Here is a 15,189-nt window from a genome sequence, read left to right on the forward strand (position 1 = left end):
TGTGCCCCAGAGCTACAGATGTCCTCTTTCATGCCATTGCAGGGAAGAAAGTATGCTCTAGTGGCTCCATGCATAGCCCCCAGTCTGTGCAAGAAGTGACGGTCAGGACCATTTTCTACCTTATACAAAGAAGACTCTGGAAGTGTGTTTGTGGCCTGCCTTCCAGAAGCACCCATGTCCCGTTGCCATTGAAGCAGCTTCCTGGGGCTTTTCCCTGAACCTAGTCTCTCTTGGGATCACCAAATGGAGGCCTGTGTGGAAGATCTAGAGAATGGGTGCCTAATTGTGATGGTCTGACTAAGAATGGTCCCGATATGTTCACACGTTTAAATGCTTAAGGAGTGGCACTATTTGAAAGGATTAGGAGGCGTGGCATTTTTGGAGGAAGTGTGTCACTGGGGGATGGCCTTTGAGGCCCCAGAAGCTCAAGCCAGGCGGAGTGGCTCTCTCTCTTCCTGCTGCCCACCGATCCAGATGAGGAACTCTCAGCTCCTTCTCCAGCATCATGCCTCTGTGCTCCCTGCCATAATAATAAAAGACTAAACCTCTGAAACTGTAAGCAAGTCTCTTCACAGCCATGGAGCGGTGACTAAGAACACTAACACTTCTGCGTGGGGTTGCGGGGGTTCTAGATGCTTGTGCCGACCCACATTCACACACATTGATTGGCATTTCCATTGCTCCTGCTTTTCCAACTTCCCCTGACATGCAATTTCATTTCTCCTTGAAGGTCCATGTTATCCCCCGAGATTTAACCCTCCTGGTCAAAATGAAGTTATGTTTTTCAGCAAGTTGTGGTTCTGTGGATTATTTTACTTTCCTTGTTGTCAGGGAAGTCCATTTTCCTAAGGCTGACTGGTTTTCCCTCATAAAACTGACTTTGGATGAATTAGTTTCAGCGCATACATCTGTCTTCCCCTCTAGAATTCCCCTCTGTGGCGTGCGTGTCTGTGTGTCTTCCACAGCCTGCACGTCGTTCCAGCAGCTACTGTTGCCCTGCTGTCCTCACACCAGATCATCGGTCCTCAAACCTGCTGCCCCTGTTTCCACTCAGAGCTTTTGCATGTGTTCCCGAGCCGCTTAGAATTTTAGGTCTCCATCCTCGTTAGGGTTCTATTGCTGTGAAGAGACACCACGACCACAGCATCTCTTCTAAAGGAAGAACGTTTAATTGGGTGGCTTACAGTTCAGAGGTTTAGTCAGTTATTGCCATGGCAGGAAGCCGTGTGGTGTGCAGGCAGATCTGGTGCTGGACAGGTAGCTGAGAGTTCCACATCTGGATCCACACGCAGCAGAATGTGACTGTGACACACTGATCAGGCTTAAGCATCTTAAACCTCAAAGCCCACCCACTAGTGGCGCACTTCCTCCAACAAAGCCACACCTCTCCAACAAGGCCATGCCTCCTAATAGTGCCACTCCTGTGAGGGCCATTTTTACTCAAACCACAGCAGTCTCCATATTCAAATGCTATCTCCTTGGGGAGAGAACTCACCCCCCTACACACAACATTTCCAGTCCCTGCCACTATACCTCTGTTTTCTCTGTCTGCCCCTTTCCCTGTCCCCATCTTTCCTTCTCCATTTCTCTTTATTGTTTTACAACATAGACTTCCTGTGTAGCCCAACTGGTCTCAGACTGGCAATCTACCCGCCTGAGCCTCCCAGGACTTAGGTCACAGATTTGTGCCTGTCATCATGACAGCTTTGCCTTTACACCATATAAAACTGTACTTATAATAGTTATTTACTTCTTCTTTTTTGTCTTTTCCTCCAGAATGTGACTCACTTACAACAGAATATTTGCTTATTTCTGCATCTATAACACATAGTGAGGACTTGATGAAATTGTAGGACATCATGCATAACAGCTAAAGACCCTGATGTTTTCCCTGATAGTGCATATTAGAGCATTTTCATAAAAATATACTGCCTCGCAGACCACTCTTTGTTCTGTTTTTGTTCGTGTTCTTGTTCATCTTTTAATCAGGAAAATCCATTTGGACCTAGAGTCTCAGAGCATGACAATACCCTAAGAGGTTGTGTTCTTCTCTCCTAATTCCATCCTTTTCCACTCTCAGAGCCACAGCTGGCTGCAAGGCTTTACACCTTATCAGTCTAATTCCCCAGGCTGCTTTGCACTCAGGCCCAAGCCTCCAGTAGCCACTAGAGGTATGGTAACTTGTGCTTCACAGAGAGCACATCTCACATTTCAGGTCACCAGACTCTTTATGTCCCTTCCTTCCTATTGTCTTTCTTTGGCTGCTATAGCCATTTTTTGTTGTTTTCAATGCCTCTTACTTGTTGATGTATTTAGAAGAGAAGGTAATGGAAAGGTCATTTGAGGGAAAGAGGTTCTTAGAGCTCTACCCAACTCTAAGGTGGCAGCACATGATGGGAGGTACCCCAACTTTTCTTTCTTAGCTGTTTATGCTTTTAAGGGATTAGGATGAAGGGATGATGTTCCCCTTTGCCAGGTGCTAAATAACCATGAACCTTGAGTTTACTAATGTTCTAGGCAGTCTGTTTCTGTTTTGCTTGCTTAAATCAGATCCAACTTTATTGCAATAAATGTTCATTTGTGCCTGACCATGGCCCAGGACAGGCTCTCAGCTTCCCTGGGAGTTTGTGTATTTTTCTGGGTGGTTTTCTTCTAGGCTGCAGTAGAATGTTAAAGACTGGCCTGGTACCATTTTGAATGAAATTTTCACTGCTGTTTTCTACATGTATGTAGAAGCTTTTGCAATGAGAGAATTTCAAATTTGTTTTTCAAATGCTACTATTTAGAGGTAATTTTGTCATTACCATATTAAAATAGGTAGTGAATTTTTAAGTTTCAGATTGTGGGCCCCAACATTTTATTATGTGAAAATGTTTTAAAACTCTCACAATCAAAATGATATCTTTTTTTCTTGTATAGCACTGTGGCAAAGGTCTGAACGTATAGTATATAATTTAATTTTTTACTACTCCAAGCAATCTTTCCTGTCATGACTGCTAATGTAAGTGGTAATTGCTATCTGGAGAGTGGAAGCTTGTAAGAGACACAAAGAAATGCAGTTATGAAATGACCTCAGTAATTGTGGAAGAATTCAGAAATATAAAATGATGGCTGCCTTGATGTGGTGGTTACTCCTGAATGAACTAAAAGAAAAGTTAGTTAATTGGAGTATCTTTTGTGTTTTACTCTATGGCAGCCTTACTGGAACAATGGTCCTGGGTCATGAGGCTGTGACAGAGCACACCCTGACTTCTCTGGGATGGCAGTACTTTCTCAGTCAGAAGACTCTGCTATTGCAACATGCTCTTTTTTTCTTTGTTTTTGCTTTGTTTTTGCTTCCCCCTTAGAAACAATCCATTTGGGTTCATTATATGGCCATTTATTAGTCTGGGGCATTATCCTTGTTTGTGACTACAATGAAGTCATACTAGGCTGGGTCAGCTGTAAGTCACCGGGAGATCTTTCAGCTGCTCAGTGAACAGGCAGCACAAAGGTCTCAGTGATATTTTAGGCCCCAGCTCTCCCACAAGATAATGATGAATTTTCATGTTAGCCATCAACAAGATTGATTCAACTTTGGTTTTCTGACAGCTTGCCATGCATCATATCAATATGCTGAACTTCTAATAATGTTGTTGAGTTTGATGTTGCCAGGGAGAGTTCACACCTGCTAAGTGTATGAGTTAAGTACACTGCATAGTGTCCACATCAGAAGCATGGCAGCTCAACAAAATCTCCTTCCATTCTCACACCCCTGGACAAAGGGAACCACTTTCCTATTTTGTTTGTCCTTATGCTTTATGAAGATAGGGATTTTTATCTGGCTTCTTTAATTCTTCATGCTGTTCATCATGTGTTGTATTTGTTTGTTCTTATTGTTTTGCGGTGCTCCTCTCAAGAATACAATTAATTTATTCATTTTACTTTCAACAGACATTTGGATATTTTCCCTTTCAGAGGAGGACATAGCTATTAAAATTGTTATTAAAACTATCATAGTTAAAGCGCGCGTGCACACACACACACACACACACACACACACACACACACACACACACGGATACATCATATAACTAGGAGTAAGATCTCTGGGTCATAGCATGTATTTATGTTCACAGTCCATAGGTCACATGGTTTTCCAGGGTGGTTGTATATACAACTCCCCACACCAACAATGTTTGAGAATTTAATTATGCTGCCTTCTAACTACTTTTTGACATTTTCATTTTAGCTACCTAGCTGATGGCTATAGATTTAATGTGTTCTGTTTTTCTATCTTTGATGATAATGATCCTGGGTACTTTGTCTCTATGGTTATTGGCATTTTTTTATCTTTTCTGTAACTATGTCAGTTGTCTGTATGAGTATTTTGACCATTTTTCTGTCAATTGACTGTTGTTGTTTTGTGGGAATTCTTTATACAACACATGTATATAAGTCTGTTATTGTATTAAAGATGGATTTTTCTCCCTGAAAAATACCTTTTAACTCTCATAGAAGTTCCTTGGATGGGGAGATATTCATAACTCTTGCAAAGTCTAACTTACTATTTTTATGATTAATGATTTTTTGCAACTGTTAGGAAACTGTTGCCTACTCTAAGTTGACAAAGCTGTTTTCCCTAAAGTCATTATCCAGCTCTGTAATCTATCTGATCCATGTTTGTGTATTATATGATGCATAGGGACCAGGGTATTTTTTATATCAGCACTTTATTGACATAGCACCATTTTATTTGGGGATAGTTGTAGATGTGTGCATACATATTAATCCACTAGCATCTAGGTATGTGAATTAACAGTCTAGCACTTCTCCGGCACTCATAAGGCCTTGGATTCTATCACCAGTAATGGAAGGAAAGGCTTATTTTAGTTCTAATGAAATCACTTTCATTTTTTGAAAAATAATTAATCACTGATGTTCCTTTAAATAACATTTAAATTTATAGTAATTTAAACTTTTAATCTCCACATTTATTTATAATTACCCTAACACAAATAGCAATATCTCTTCAATTAGACCTAGGTTTTAAGTCTTATTTATTCAACACCAAAATAATTTATAACTTAAAGAACACAATCATTTAAAAAAAATAAATTATTGCTCCCATGTTTATATTTGAATTTGATTTGATAAGATTATTGAGTATCAAGATCTAGAATCAACAACCAGTTGAAAATATGGTTAAAACTTTGAGCTCCTTTTTAAAGGAATTTTGACTTTAAGCAATAAGATAAAAATTTTAAAAACCATTTATCAATGAACAAATTCCTTTATATTATTGATAGTGAGGCACAAGGGGAGCGGTTTCACCACTCTGAGGATGAATTTGGAATTGTACCAATGTTGTACCATATTTCCCACTAGAAACAATATGTGTCTTTTAAAACACAAATATAAAACTTTTGATCTTCATGTTTAAAATACTTGAATGTCTTCTTTGATGTTATCTTGCTCAGTGTTTTCCTCTTTTTTATTATTTATTATAGGTTGTACTGGTCAGTGGACATCTGGACAGCTGGGATGTTGGGCAGGGCGCCATGGATGACGGTGGTGGAGCCTTCATATCTTGGGAAGCACTCTCACTCGTTAAAGATCTTGGTAAATATTTATAGACTTGAGAGTCTCAGTAGTGACTTGTTAACTCCATAGAAACTCCATAATGGATGCGTTTTTGTGGTGCGAGCAAAGATGCTCCTTTGGTTTATATATTTCTCAGTTTACTGCCAGGATAGAAATAGTTTTTAATTCAAGTGTACTCCAGACATCTAAAGTACCAAATATTATTGTCACCCGCTGATGAAAACGAGCAAAAATAAAACCAGAACGAATGTAACCACATCAGTTGGAGACTGTGTAAGACCACTGCCAAAAGCAGAGAAGAATTAACTGCTCCCCTCTTCCTTATCTTTTCATCATAAAATAGCATTAGGCTGTGAAAGAGTAGAAAAAAAGCCAGCCATTTTTCTATAGACATTAAAGAGTATGTTAGTGCTTAAAATAAAAAATGATTCCCACAGCCATGGTATGAACCCAGTCTAAGAAACTGGTCCTAGATATTGCTGAGAAGAGCAGGCATTGAAAGACATGGCTTCTTTTGGGAACCTTATATGCAAATGGAGTATGTATAGTCCCCTTTGATATGCTTGTCTAAAGGGAGTGTGGTTAGAAACAGCAGAATAGTCTGAATCAAGAGTTCCCTGAACCAGAAGTTCTACATCATTTGAGTATCCTGGATGGAAATTGAAGAATAAGTTCTGTTTCAGATGCCATAGAGGTCAAAATATCCATTGGCTATTTAAGCATATATTATTGGACTTTTCTTTGGGTAGCCAGCTCAGAAATAATGACATGGAGACTTATTATTGATTATGAAAGCTTGGCCTTAGCTTAGGCTTGTCCTATTAGCTCTTATAACTTATTTTTTATTAATCTATATTCTATCATGAGGCATTACCTCTCTTCCATCTCAGACCTTCTGTTTCTTTTCCATGTCTCTTGGTGTCTTCCTCATACCTAGATTCTTTCTCCTCTTCTTTTTTCTCCCTAGATTTCCCATCTATACCTCCTGCCTAGCTATGGCCGCTCAGCTTTTTATTACACCAGTCACAGCAATACACCTTCACACAGTGTACAAATATCCCACAACATTTTCCCCTTTTGTCTAAATAAAAAAGGAAAGGTTTTAACTCTAACATAGAACTATATGCAATAAGAACAATTATCAAGTAAGAATTATATTTATAATGTTCAGTTCATATGTATTTGGCAATTTGAAGAAAATGCTCTATTACCTATCTCATCTTGATGAATTTAAAGTTTTATACCTAAAACATTTTCTATAATAATTTGTTTTACCTACCTACAACTTTTTAGATCTCAAAACAGTTTCTTAGATAAACCATTTAATCTTTTATGTCTTTCAAACTTAAGCATGTTATACTTCTCTTGTATTTTCTTTAAGTTTAGTAACAAGGAAAACTATAACTATAACTCTTTCATCTTTACCTTCATCAGAGACCCAAGAAGGTTATAATATTACCTAAGTAAAAAGGAAGTGCAGAGAAAACAACTTACAAAACTATAGAAATGAGAGGGACACCTGATTGCCTGAATAGTCATGCTATAGGCCAAGAATATCTGACAGACATTTTTGTGTGTGTGTGTGAAATAAAAAGTATTTGAAGGACTCTCCTACCTTGTCTTGGCAAAGTTTGGCAATTGTCTTCTTTTGTGGATATCATACTGTCAGCAGTCTAGGCAAGGGCAGTTTTTTGCCCAGTGGCTAACTTTGTCACAATAAAAGCAAAGTCCACGTGGAGATTCTTCAGTGCGTATCATCCTTTTTTGAAGTAGATAAGTGCTGCCAGGAATAGATGCTTCTCATTGTCATTAAAAGCCTTATGTGATTAAAACACTTAAATGTCATAATCTGTAGGGCTTTTAAGTGTTTGAAGACCATTTATCTATTTACAATATATCTCTGTTTGACCTTGAAAAGATACCTAGTATGACTATAAATTTGATTATTATAAACAACTAGCTACTAACCTATTTTTCTTTATTATCCTAAAGAGCTTTTTAAGGAATAAAGTTTACATAATATTTTTAAAGAGTTGCATAGGTACAGTACCTTAAACAGAAGTAGAAACATATATACAGTATAACAAAATAACCTTAATGTATATAAATATACAAAAACCCATACCAATGTAAAATATTTGAGATTAGTGGTTGTTCAAAACTGAACTCAACAATCTACCCTTTTATCACATCATTTGTATATTTCTATATATTTTTATATATTGCTTTGTTTAGCTTTCTCCCTGACAATGATCAGTAACAATTTATAATCAATCCCCCTAAATGACAACAAACATCCATAGACCACCAAATGATCAATAACCATGTACTCCACCTCTTGGGAATGTGGGCTTCATGTTCTCTAGACTGCTTTCTGTTGTTTGGGGATAATGACAGTCATCTTCAGGAGACCCTGAGAAAATTAAGATAGAGCTAGCTGTTGTCTGGTCATGGTATGATGGGGAAATGTAGGGCTTATCTGAAGTCTGGCTGAAGTAGTCTGTGAGGTTGAACTATCTTAGCTAGCAGTTTTGAAGTTGTTCTGGGTATAGATTTTGAAGAAACTGCAACAGAGGATTCTGAAAGGCTGGATCACCTGAGCTGTTTGTCTTGTCTTTATTGGTATCTGGTTCTTCTTTTTTTCTGAAAACATACAAACTTTTAATACAGATATGTTTGTATGTACACATATCTCTATTAACACAAGTATGGAATGTACAGTGTGCACAAGTCAGCTAAAGATGATTTTTTTTTGTTATGTGTTTGAACAGGTAAAAAGCATCTGTTAATTTTATGTCTGTTTTGAACTGTACAAACAAACTGGGATATAAATCTCTATTCATGTTATATGAAAGGACTGCGTGTAATCATAAGTCATGAAGACTCCGTAGCCAACAAGATGTATTATGTCTTGTCTAATCTCAGAGCTTTTCTCTTAGTAGAGAGATCAGCCTTATATGTCACTTTGTCCTATAGTCTTTCTTGGTTTCTTCATGTCTGTAACCAAGGTTTTCAGGAGGTCTCCCCAACCAAATTTGATCTTTATTAATTTTGAAGAGAACCATGCTTTAGTTTCCTGTAGAAACAAAGGTATAACCTCTCCCCAGTTGCAAAACATTTTGAAACCAAGACATCTCTAAAATATATTGGGTGGCTTAATTCACCGATCCCTTTCATAATCCAATGTCTCTCCATTCACTCCTCAGCCTTCAAATATTCAAAGTCAACAAAGCACCATACAGAACCCAGATGCCCTGTGTATCTCCCATTCTTACATGGCTTTTTCTTTATATTACTTTACTCTCTCTTTACAGACTTTAATTTTTAAACTATTTTTGCTCTATGACTATCTATACCTATGTTTTTATTTGTTTAAAGTTTTTCTCAGTCTGGACCGCTTTACTGCTCCCCTTCAGCCTTCTCTGACCATGTAAGTTAAGCCTTAAACCCACATGGTGCTTACTGGCTCAAGCCTGCAGGCAATGGCCAGGAGCTGTGTCTCTGTATACTGTGGTCTGCCTGAGAGAGTGCAGGACTGGGAAGTCTGGCTCCGTGTTTGTGTGCTCGGATCTGTGTAAAAAGCTTCCCTAGGTCCTGTGTATCTCACCCATATTGGGCGCCAATCAACCTACATCATCAGCCATCAAACCACAAATAACAACACTGAGATTTATTGTTAATTATGAAAGCTGGGCTTTACCTTAAGCTTGTCCCACTAGCTCTCATAACTTAAATTAACCCATTTATATTAATCTATGTTTTGCCTTGTGACTTTTTACCTTTCCTTCACTCTGTATGTCTGATTCCCCCTTCCCCCGCCCCCAAGTATCGTTGGCATCTCCTCAGCTCCTCAGTTATCTTCTCCTACTTCCTCTTTCTGCCCAGAAGTTCCACCTATACTTCCTGCCTAGTTATTGAATGTCCAGCTCTTTATTAAACTAATCACAACAACGTATCTTCATACAGTATACAAATATCCCACAATAGCATATGTCTCTAAATTCATGATTTCCTATCATTTTTATAGGAAATCTACTCCAGGAAATTCTAGTTTTCTACATAAGTGAATTAAAAAATTGCTTATTTGTGATACAAATTGTGATACAAGTTGGTTGAATGTCTGCCTCACATGCATGAAGCCACTGGTTCAATTCATAAAGATGAATATGTCATGCATTGTAGTAATCAGGAGGTGAACGCAAGCAGATCAAGAATTCAAGGTCATCCTCAGGTACATAGTGAGTTTGAGGCCGGCCTGAGCTATATGAGACTCTGTCTCAAAAAGGAAATATTGTCAGTCTTCCTAACAGTAGATTGCTGAAATGACCTTGTTTTAAGCAAATCTTTGATGTATTATTTTAATTTATATTTTACTTGTGTTTTAAATTGTAGAAATGAAAAACTCTTTGGGTGATTTTTGTTGTTATTGTTTGTTTTTGAGACAGGGTTTCTCTGTGTAGCTTTGTAGACCAGGCTGGCCATCAATTCACAGAGCTCCACCTGCCTCTGCCTCCTGAGTGCTCGAATTGAAGGCGTGTGCCACCACTCCCTGCCTTTTGTGACATTTTATGTATTTCTCAACCTTGGCACTATTGGTATTTTCAGATTGTGTCGTGAGATTTCATAACACCTCAGACTCTAACCACTAGTAGCCACTACCATTCACCACTACCCCCAAAAATTGTAACAGTAAAAATGTCTCTAGATATCTTGGGGTGGAGGATAAGAACAGTTGCCCTGATTTGAAGACACATAAATAAACAAAGTATCTCTAGGTAAATTAACTTGGGATCTTTTGGGGAAAAAAAATATTAGACAAACTAATTGGAAGCCTTGAGCAGCCGCCATGCTTTCTGTGAAGCCCTGTGTAGATGACACCGAGTTTTAGGGTGTGCTGCCTGTTCAAAGAGCCTTAGCTAAGAGCCGGAGACCTCCACAATTGCCCACAGGCATTGTCAGAAGCAGAGAAAGACTTTCCATGCCTACTTTTACAACTGGGTCAGGTTCAAGAGAGAAACTGCTCAACAAATAAAACCCAAGGGCACACCTTCAGAAAAGGCCTAGATTTTATGTGGAGCCCTCCCTCCTTCCCATCCCTTGGTGTCTCTCCCTTTCCCTCTCAATCATTCCAGAACAAAATGAGTTCTAGGGGAAAATACACAGAAATCAAGCATTTGTCCTTATGGAACACAGATGTTTATTCTGGAAATTAACTTTATTTCAGTGTGTTTCACCAATTTGATGGAGATGGACTGGTGGAATAAAACAGGAAACTAGTTCATTGGAGCTGGGTTTAGGTCACCCTGTTCTACAGACTTCTGGCCTTGGGCAGATCATCGGAACACTCTGGACTTCATCTTTCTCCTCTCTACTCAATTACAATCTTCTGGAGTATTTTATTTGCTCTAGCTTGAAACAAAAATTGGGTACTCTCTACATATTGAATCTTTGTGCTCTGGTCCTCAGCATGGGAACCTACACCACTGTTAATTGATTTCAATTTCATGGATAAATGTCAGACAACATGCAGAGTGTCTATAGTCCTGTCTTTGAAAGCACTGGGTTCAGTTTTTGTTGTTGTTTGGGGGTTTTGTTTCTTTCTTTGTTTTGTTTTGATTTTTGTAGCTACTGATTCATATTTTAAATTCAGAGCTGTAATCTCATAAAGATTTCTGAAAATTCATATAACTTAAATTCCAAAATAAAGACTAGCATTTATTTTGAGTATGTGTTGTGAGGTAGCATTGACACACTGTTAAAAACACAGGACATGAGCTGGGCATGGTAGTACACACCTTTAATTCTAGCATTTCCAAGAGTCAGAGACAGGTGGATCTCTTAATTAGAGATTACCCTGGTGTACAGAGAGTTCCAGGACAGCCAGGGCTACACAGAAGAATCCTGTCTTGAAAATAAATAAATAAATTCCACAGGACACTGGAGCTTGACCACCTTTATTGTCCATACCTCTGATCAGCAAATTCCTAACTTTAACCTTTGACTCCTTGTGCCTCAGTTTCCCCATTAGGAGGTAAGGATAATAATAGTTCCTATTTCTCATGCTTGTTTTGAAAATTAAAGGAATCATTAACCTAATCTATTTACAAGAGGGCCTGACCAAACCCAAGGCCTCAATAAATGTTATGTTATGACTTAATAAGCATGACTCTGAAAAACAACTTCAGTGTAAGAGAAGATGATGCTTTTCTAACCTCTAGCCCCATTAGTAACCACTCTGCCTTCTTAATATTTTAGTTATAATAGTGCAACTCTAGAGCCAGCTGACATGAGATCACTAACATCTCCCTTTGGCATTTAAGTTACCAGATTCTGTATGATGGAAGCCTAATGCCCCCTTTACGCTGTCCATTTCTATATGTCTCAGATGTCTTCTGATCACTTCCAGTACTGATGCTTTGTGGAATGAATAATCGCCATGAAATTTAAAAATTGATTTTAAATTCCTGTTGGTAGATTATTTATGTATTTTAGCAGGAGGGTCTGGATCCAGTGTGTGACTTACTAGGTCTGGATGAACACCAGTAATTCCAAATGAACTTAGCGGGTGAGAGTAGAGTTCAGTAGGAGAGCATATGCTTAGCATCTTTGAGATCCCAAGTTTGATCCTCAGCACCACCAAAAAGAAAGGAAAAGAAGCAGTGGTAACCTGAGACTATGCCCCCCCATGGGTTCATAATTATATTACTTCATTACATTGAGGCTAAAGTTTAATTGGTGAATTATGAAAGCTCTGTGGAAATCTTTTTCCAAGAAAAATGACACTCCTCTTGGATGCTATCCCTTGGATGAGATGTCAGGCAGCTTGAACGTTGGAGTCCCTTGGTGCCTTGTTAATCTGAAGTGTTGGTCCTGTAGGGCTCTCTGGTATTTGAGAACCTTTTCTAAGACTTAGCCTTCTACTGTCTTCTCCTTTGTCTTCCTACTTTACAACTCTTACAGATTAACTCTTTTGCCCAAGCCATCAGCTTGAATTACATTCAATTAATCTAATAAGATATTCATGTTCTGTAAATATAATCAGTCATTCCTAAGTAATCAGCAGCAGCAATTTGCTGCGAAGTGCTATTGAATGGTGTGTGTGAGTGTGTGTGTGTGTGTGTCTGTGTCTGTGTGTATTTGTGTGTGTGTGTGTCTGTGTATATTTGTGTGTGTGTGTCTGTGTGTGTGTCTATGTGTGTGTGTCTGTGTGTCTGTATGTGTGTGTGTGTGTGTGTCTGAGTGTGTGTGTCTGTGTGTGTGTCTGTGTGTGTACCTATGTGTGTGTTTGTGTCTGTGTGTGTGTCTGTGTATGTGTGCCTGTGTGTGTGTGTCTGTGTGTGTGTCTGTGTGTGTATCTGTGTGTGTGTTTGTGTGTGGGGGGGTTTACTGGATGTGAAGCTGTTTATTTGAGATGTCTTTCCTGGAACATTCTGGTGTCAGTGGACAATGCTGTGGCCAACACTGCTATACTTCACAGTGTTCATTTGTCATTAAAAAAGTAAACCATCTTCTGCTCCAGAATCGTTCCAGTTTTACCCTTCTCTGTGAAGTTAGAATTTGTGGATTTTGATTCTAAAAAAAATGAAAGAAAAAAGGAATGAAGAACATTGCCTGGTTATTGAAATGTGGGACATACAGGAAACATATTTCTAAAACTATGAAATGTGAGCATCCTGGTTTTGATCATTGCCAAGCATGAGAGTCTGCTCTTAAGAGATCCTTATTTGTGTGCTCTGTTGCTAGCTCACTTAACAAGTGTTGGAAGTGTTGATAGCGGGTCATATCCTAGATTCCTGAACAAAGAGGAAGGAGACACCCACCCACCTTAACATCCTTGAAGCAGAAGTGATATTTGATTCAAAAACAGCCATGAAATTGCTGCAGATTCTCCCGAACTGTGACGTGTGGTTTTCTTTGGATATCTGTGAAGAGAGGGGTGTAGGCAGGCAGTTTTGTTTGTTTGTTTGTTTTTTGTTTTTGTTTTGGATTTTGGATTTTTGTTTGTTTGGCTGGGCAGGGCAACATCAACACGGTGATTGTTGAGTCCTTGAGCTTTGTTTAGTAGAGATAAATAGGAATTCCTGAAGTACAAGGGGCCAGAAGCAAAAATTACTAGCAGCAATGCACTTATTTAAAAGGAGGGAGGTGTCAGGAAAGTCTTGGGAGGGGTGGGGGCTGCAGAGTGGCAGGGGCTGCACACTTTCCCTTTGATGTGTCTGCACAGTGTCAGGTTCTTGTGTAATATGCATGTTATACTCTCATAAAGAAGAAAAAGGCTTACACAGTAAAGTGGGGGGGGGAGTAGTCTTGATGTTGCTATCAGATTGAATACTTTTTGAATACTTTTTTGGCATACCTAGCAGGTGGAAGCAAAGAATAGGGAGGGTTACAGAAAAATGACCAGGACTGCCTGACCCAGAATGTTCCAGTGAAAACAATCAAGTACACGCCAAGGTATTGGTTCTCTCGGAGTCTTATGCAGCCATCTCTAAGGCAAAGGCTCTCTCAAAAATGAAAACACAGATGAGGAAGTGTTCTTTACCCAGCTTCTCATCAGATCTGCCCTGGAAAAGTACCAGGAAATCTACTCTAGTGTAATTGGTGTAAAGAAATAGCAGCTCAAAATGAGGTAAAAGTCTTTTAAATGAAAGGACCAGAGATAGTGAGGGCCCTGAGCCCATATAGGGACTGGCTCTAGAAAAGAGATAGCACTTGGGATTGGGATGGCATTCACCCCAGAGTGTCAGATCTCTGGCTATAGCAAAAGTACCAGCTGTGTTTACTGCATGGTGCGATGTGCAAAGACTCTACTGCACACACAGTCATGTCTTCCTGTTAATAGCCTTGCAGAGGAAAGTCACATGTACATGTCTGACTTAAGGTGCCCCAGCTGTCTGTCCTGTGGAAAATGGAAATCAAACATCTTGACTCCAACCCTAATCCTACTGGTAAGCACTCCAGAATGATGGTTCACTGGAATAGCATCCCTATCCTGACTCAAGGAACACTCTTTCAGAGCCTGTCAAGAGATAGTACACAGAAAGAGAAAAATATATACTGTGAATAGATGGGTTTAGGAAACTCCCTCTTAGTAATTTCGTTTTTCAGCAATGACATTTGTTGAAAGAATGTGTTTTGAGCACACTGTCCTGGGGCATTCTGAGAGTGGTAGAGCTAAAGAAGCCACTAAGAATGACCACCAAAATGTCTTTCATGTTGTTAAAAGCCAGTGGATTTAGAGCTGTTTCCATTTTAAATCCCTGGATACCTTTGGGACTATGTGGTAGTTCCATAATTGACCTATAAAAACCATACTTAGGCAGCATTTATATTCACCCAGAAGAAAACAGCTTGAACAATGGCTAGTTATTCACACTTTCCCAGTGTGTTTTATTTTAAAATAAATGGAATATTGCTTGATATATGTTAAATCTTCCCTCTACCATGTTTTTCTTGTGAATCTTAGTTTTTCTACAGGAAATTTTTATCTTAAAACATTTCAGGAACTCTGTCTACTCCTGCAGTGGATTCTCTTTCTCTACAATTATTTTATGAAGAAAAGATAGGAGAGTGATGACCTTAGATCAAGAGTCTTATTGAAGTCAT

At 38.9% G+C, this 15,189-nt stretch overlaps 1 protein-coding gene across 1 annotated transcript in view; it reads left to right on the top strand.

Annotated features, from left to right (window-relative positions):
- Nucleotides 1–15,189, top strand: part of Cpq (carboxypeptidase Q) — a 363,792-nt gene that overhangs the window by 206,192 nt on the left and 142,411 nt on the right. The window contains exon 5 of the mRNA XM_051202536.1: nt 5,490–5,601. Within this exon, the coding sequence (XP_051058493.1) occupies nt 5,490–5,601 (112 nt within the window). The remainder of the gene's footprint in view (nt 1–5,489; nt 5,602–15,189) is intronic.

Source organism: Phodopus roborovskii, unplaced genomic scaffold (assembly GCF_943737965.1).
Source record: "Phodopus roborovskii unplaced genomic scaffold, PHOROB, whole genome shotgun sequence".
Classification (NCBI taxonomy): domain Eukaryota; kingdom Metazoa; phylum Chordata; class Mammalia; order Rodentia; family Cricetidae; genus Phodopus; species Phodopus roborovskii.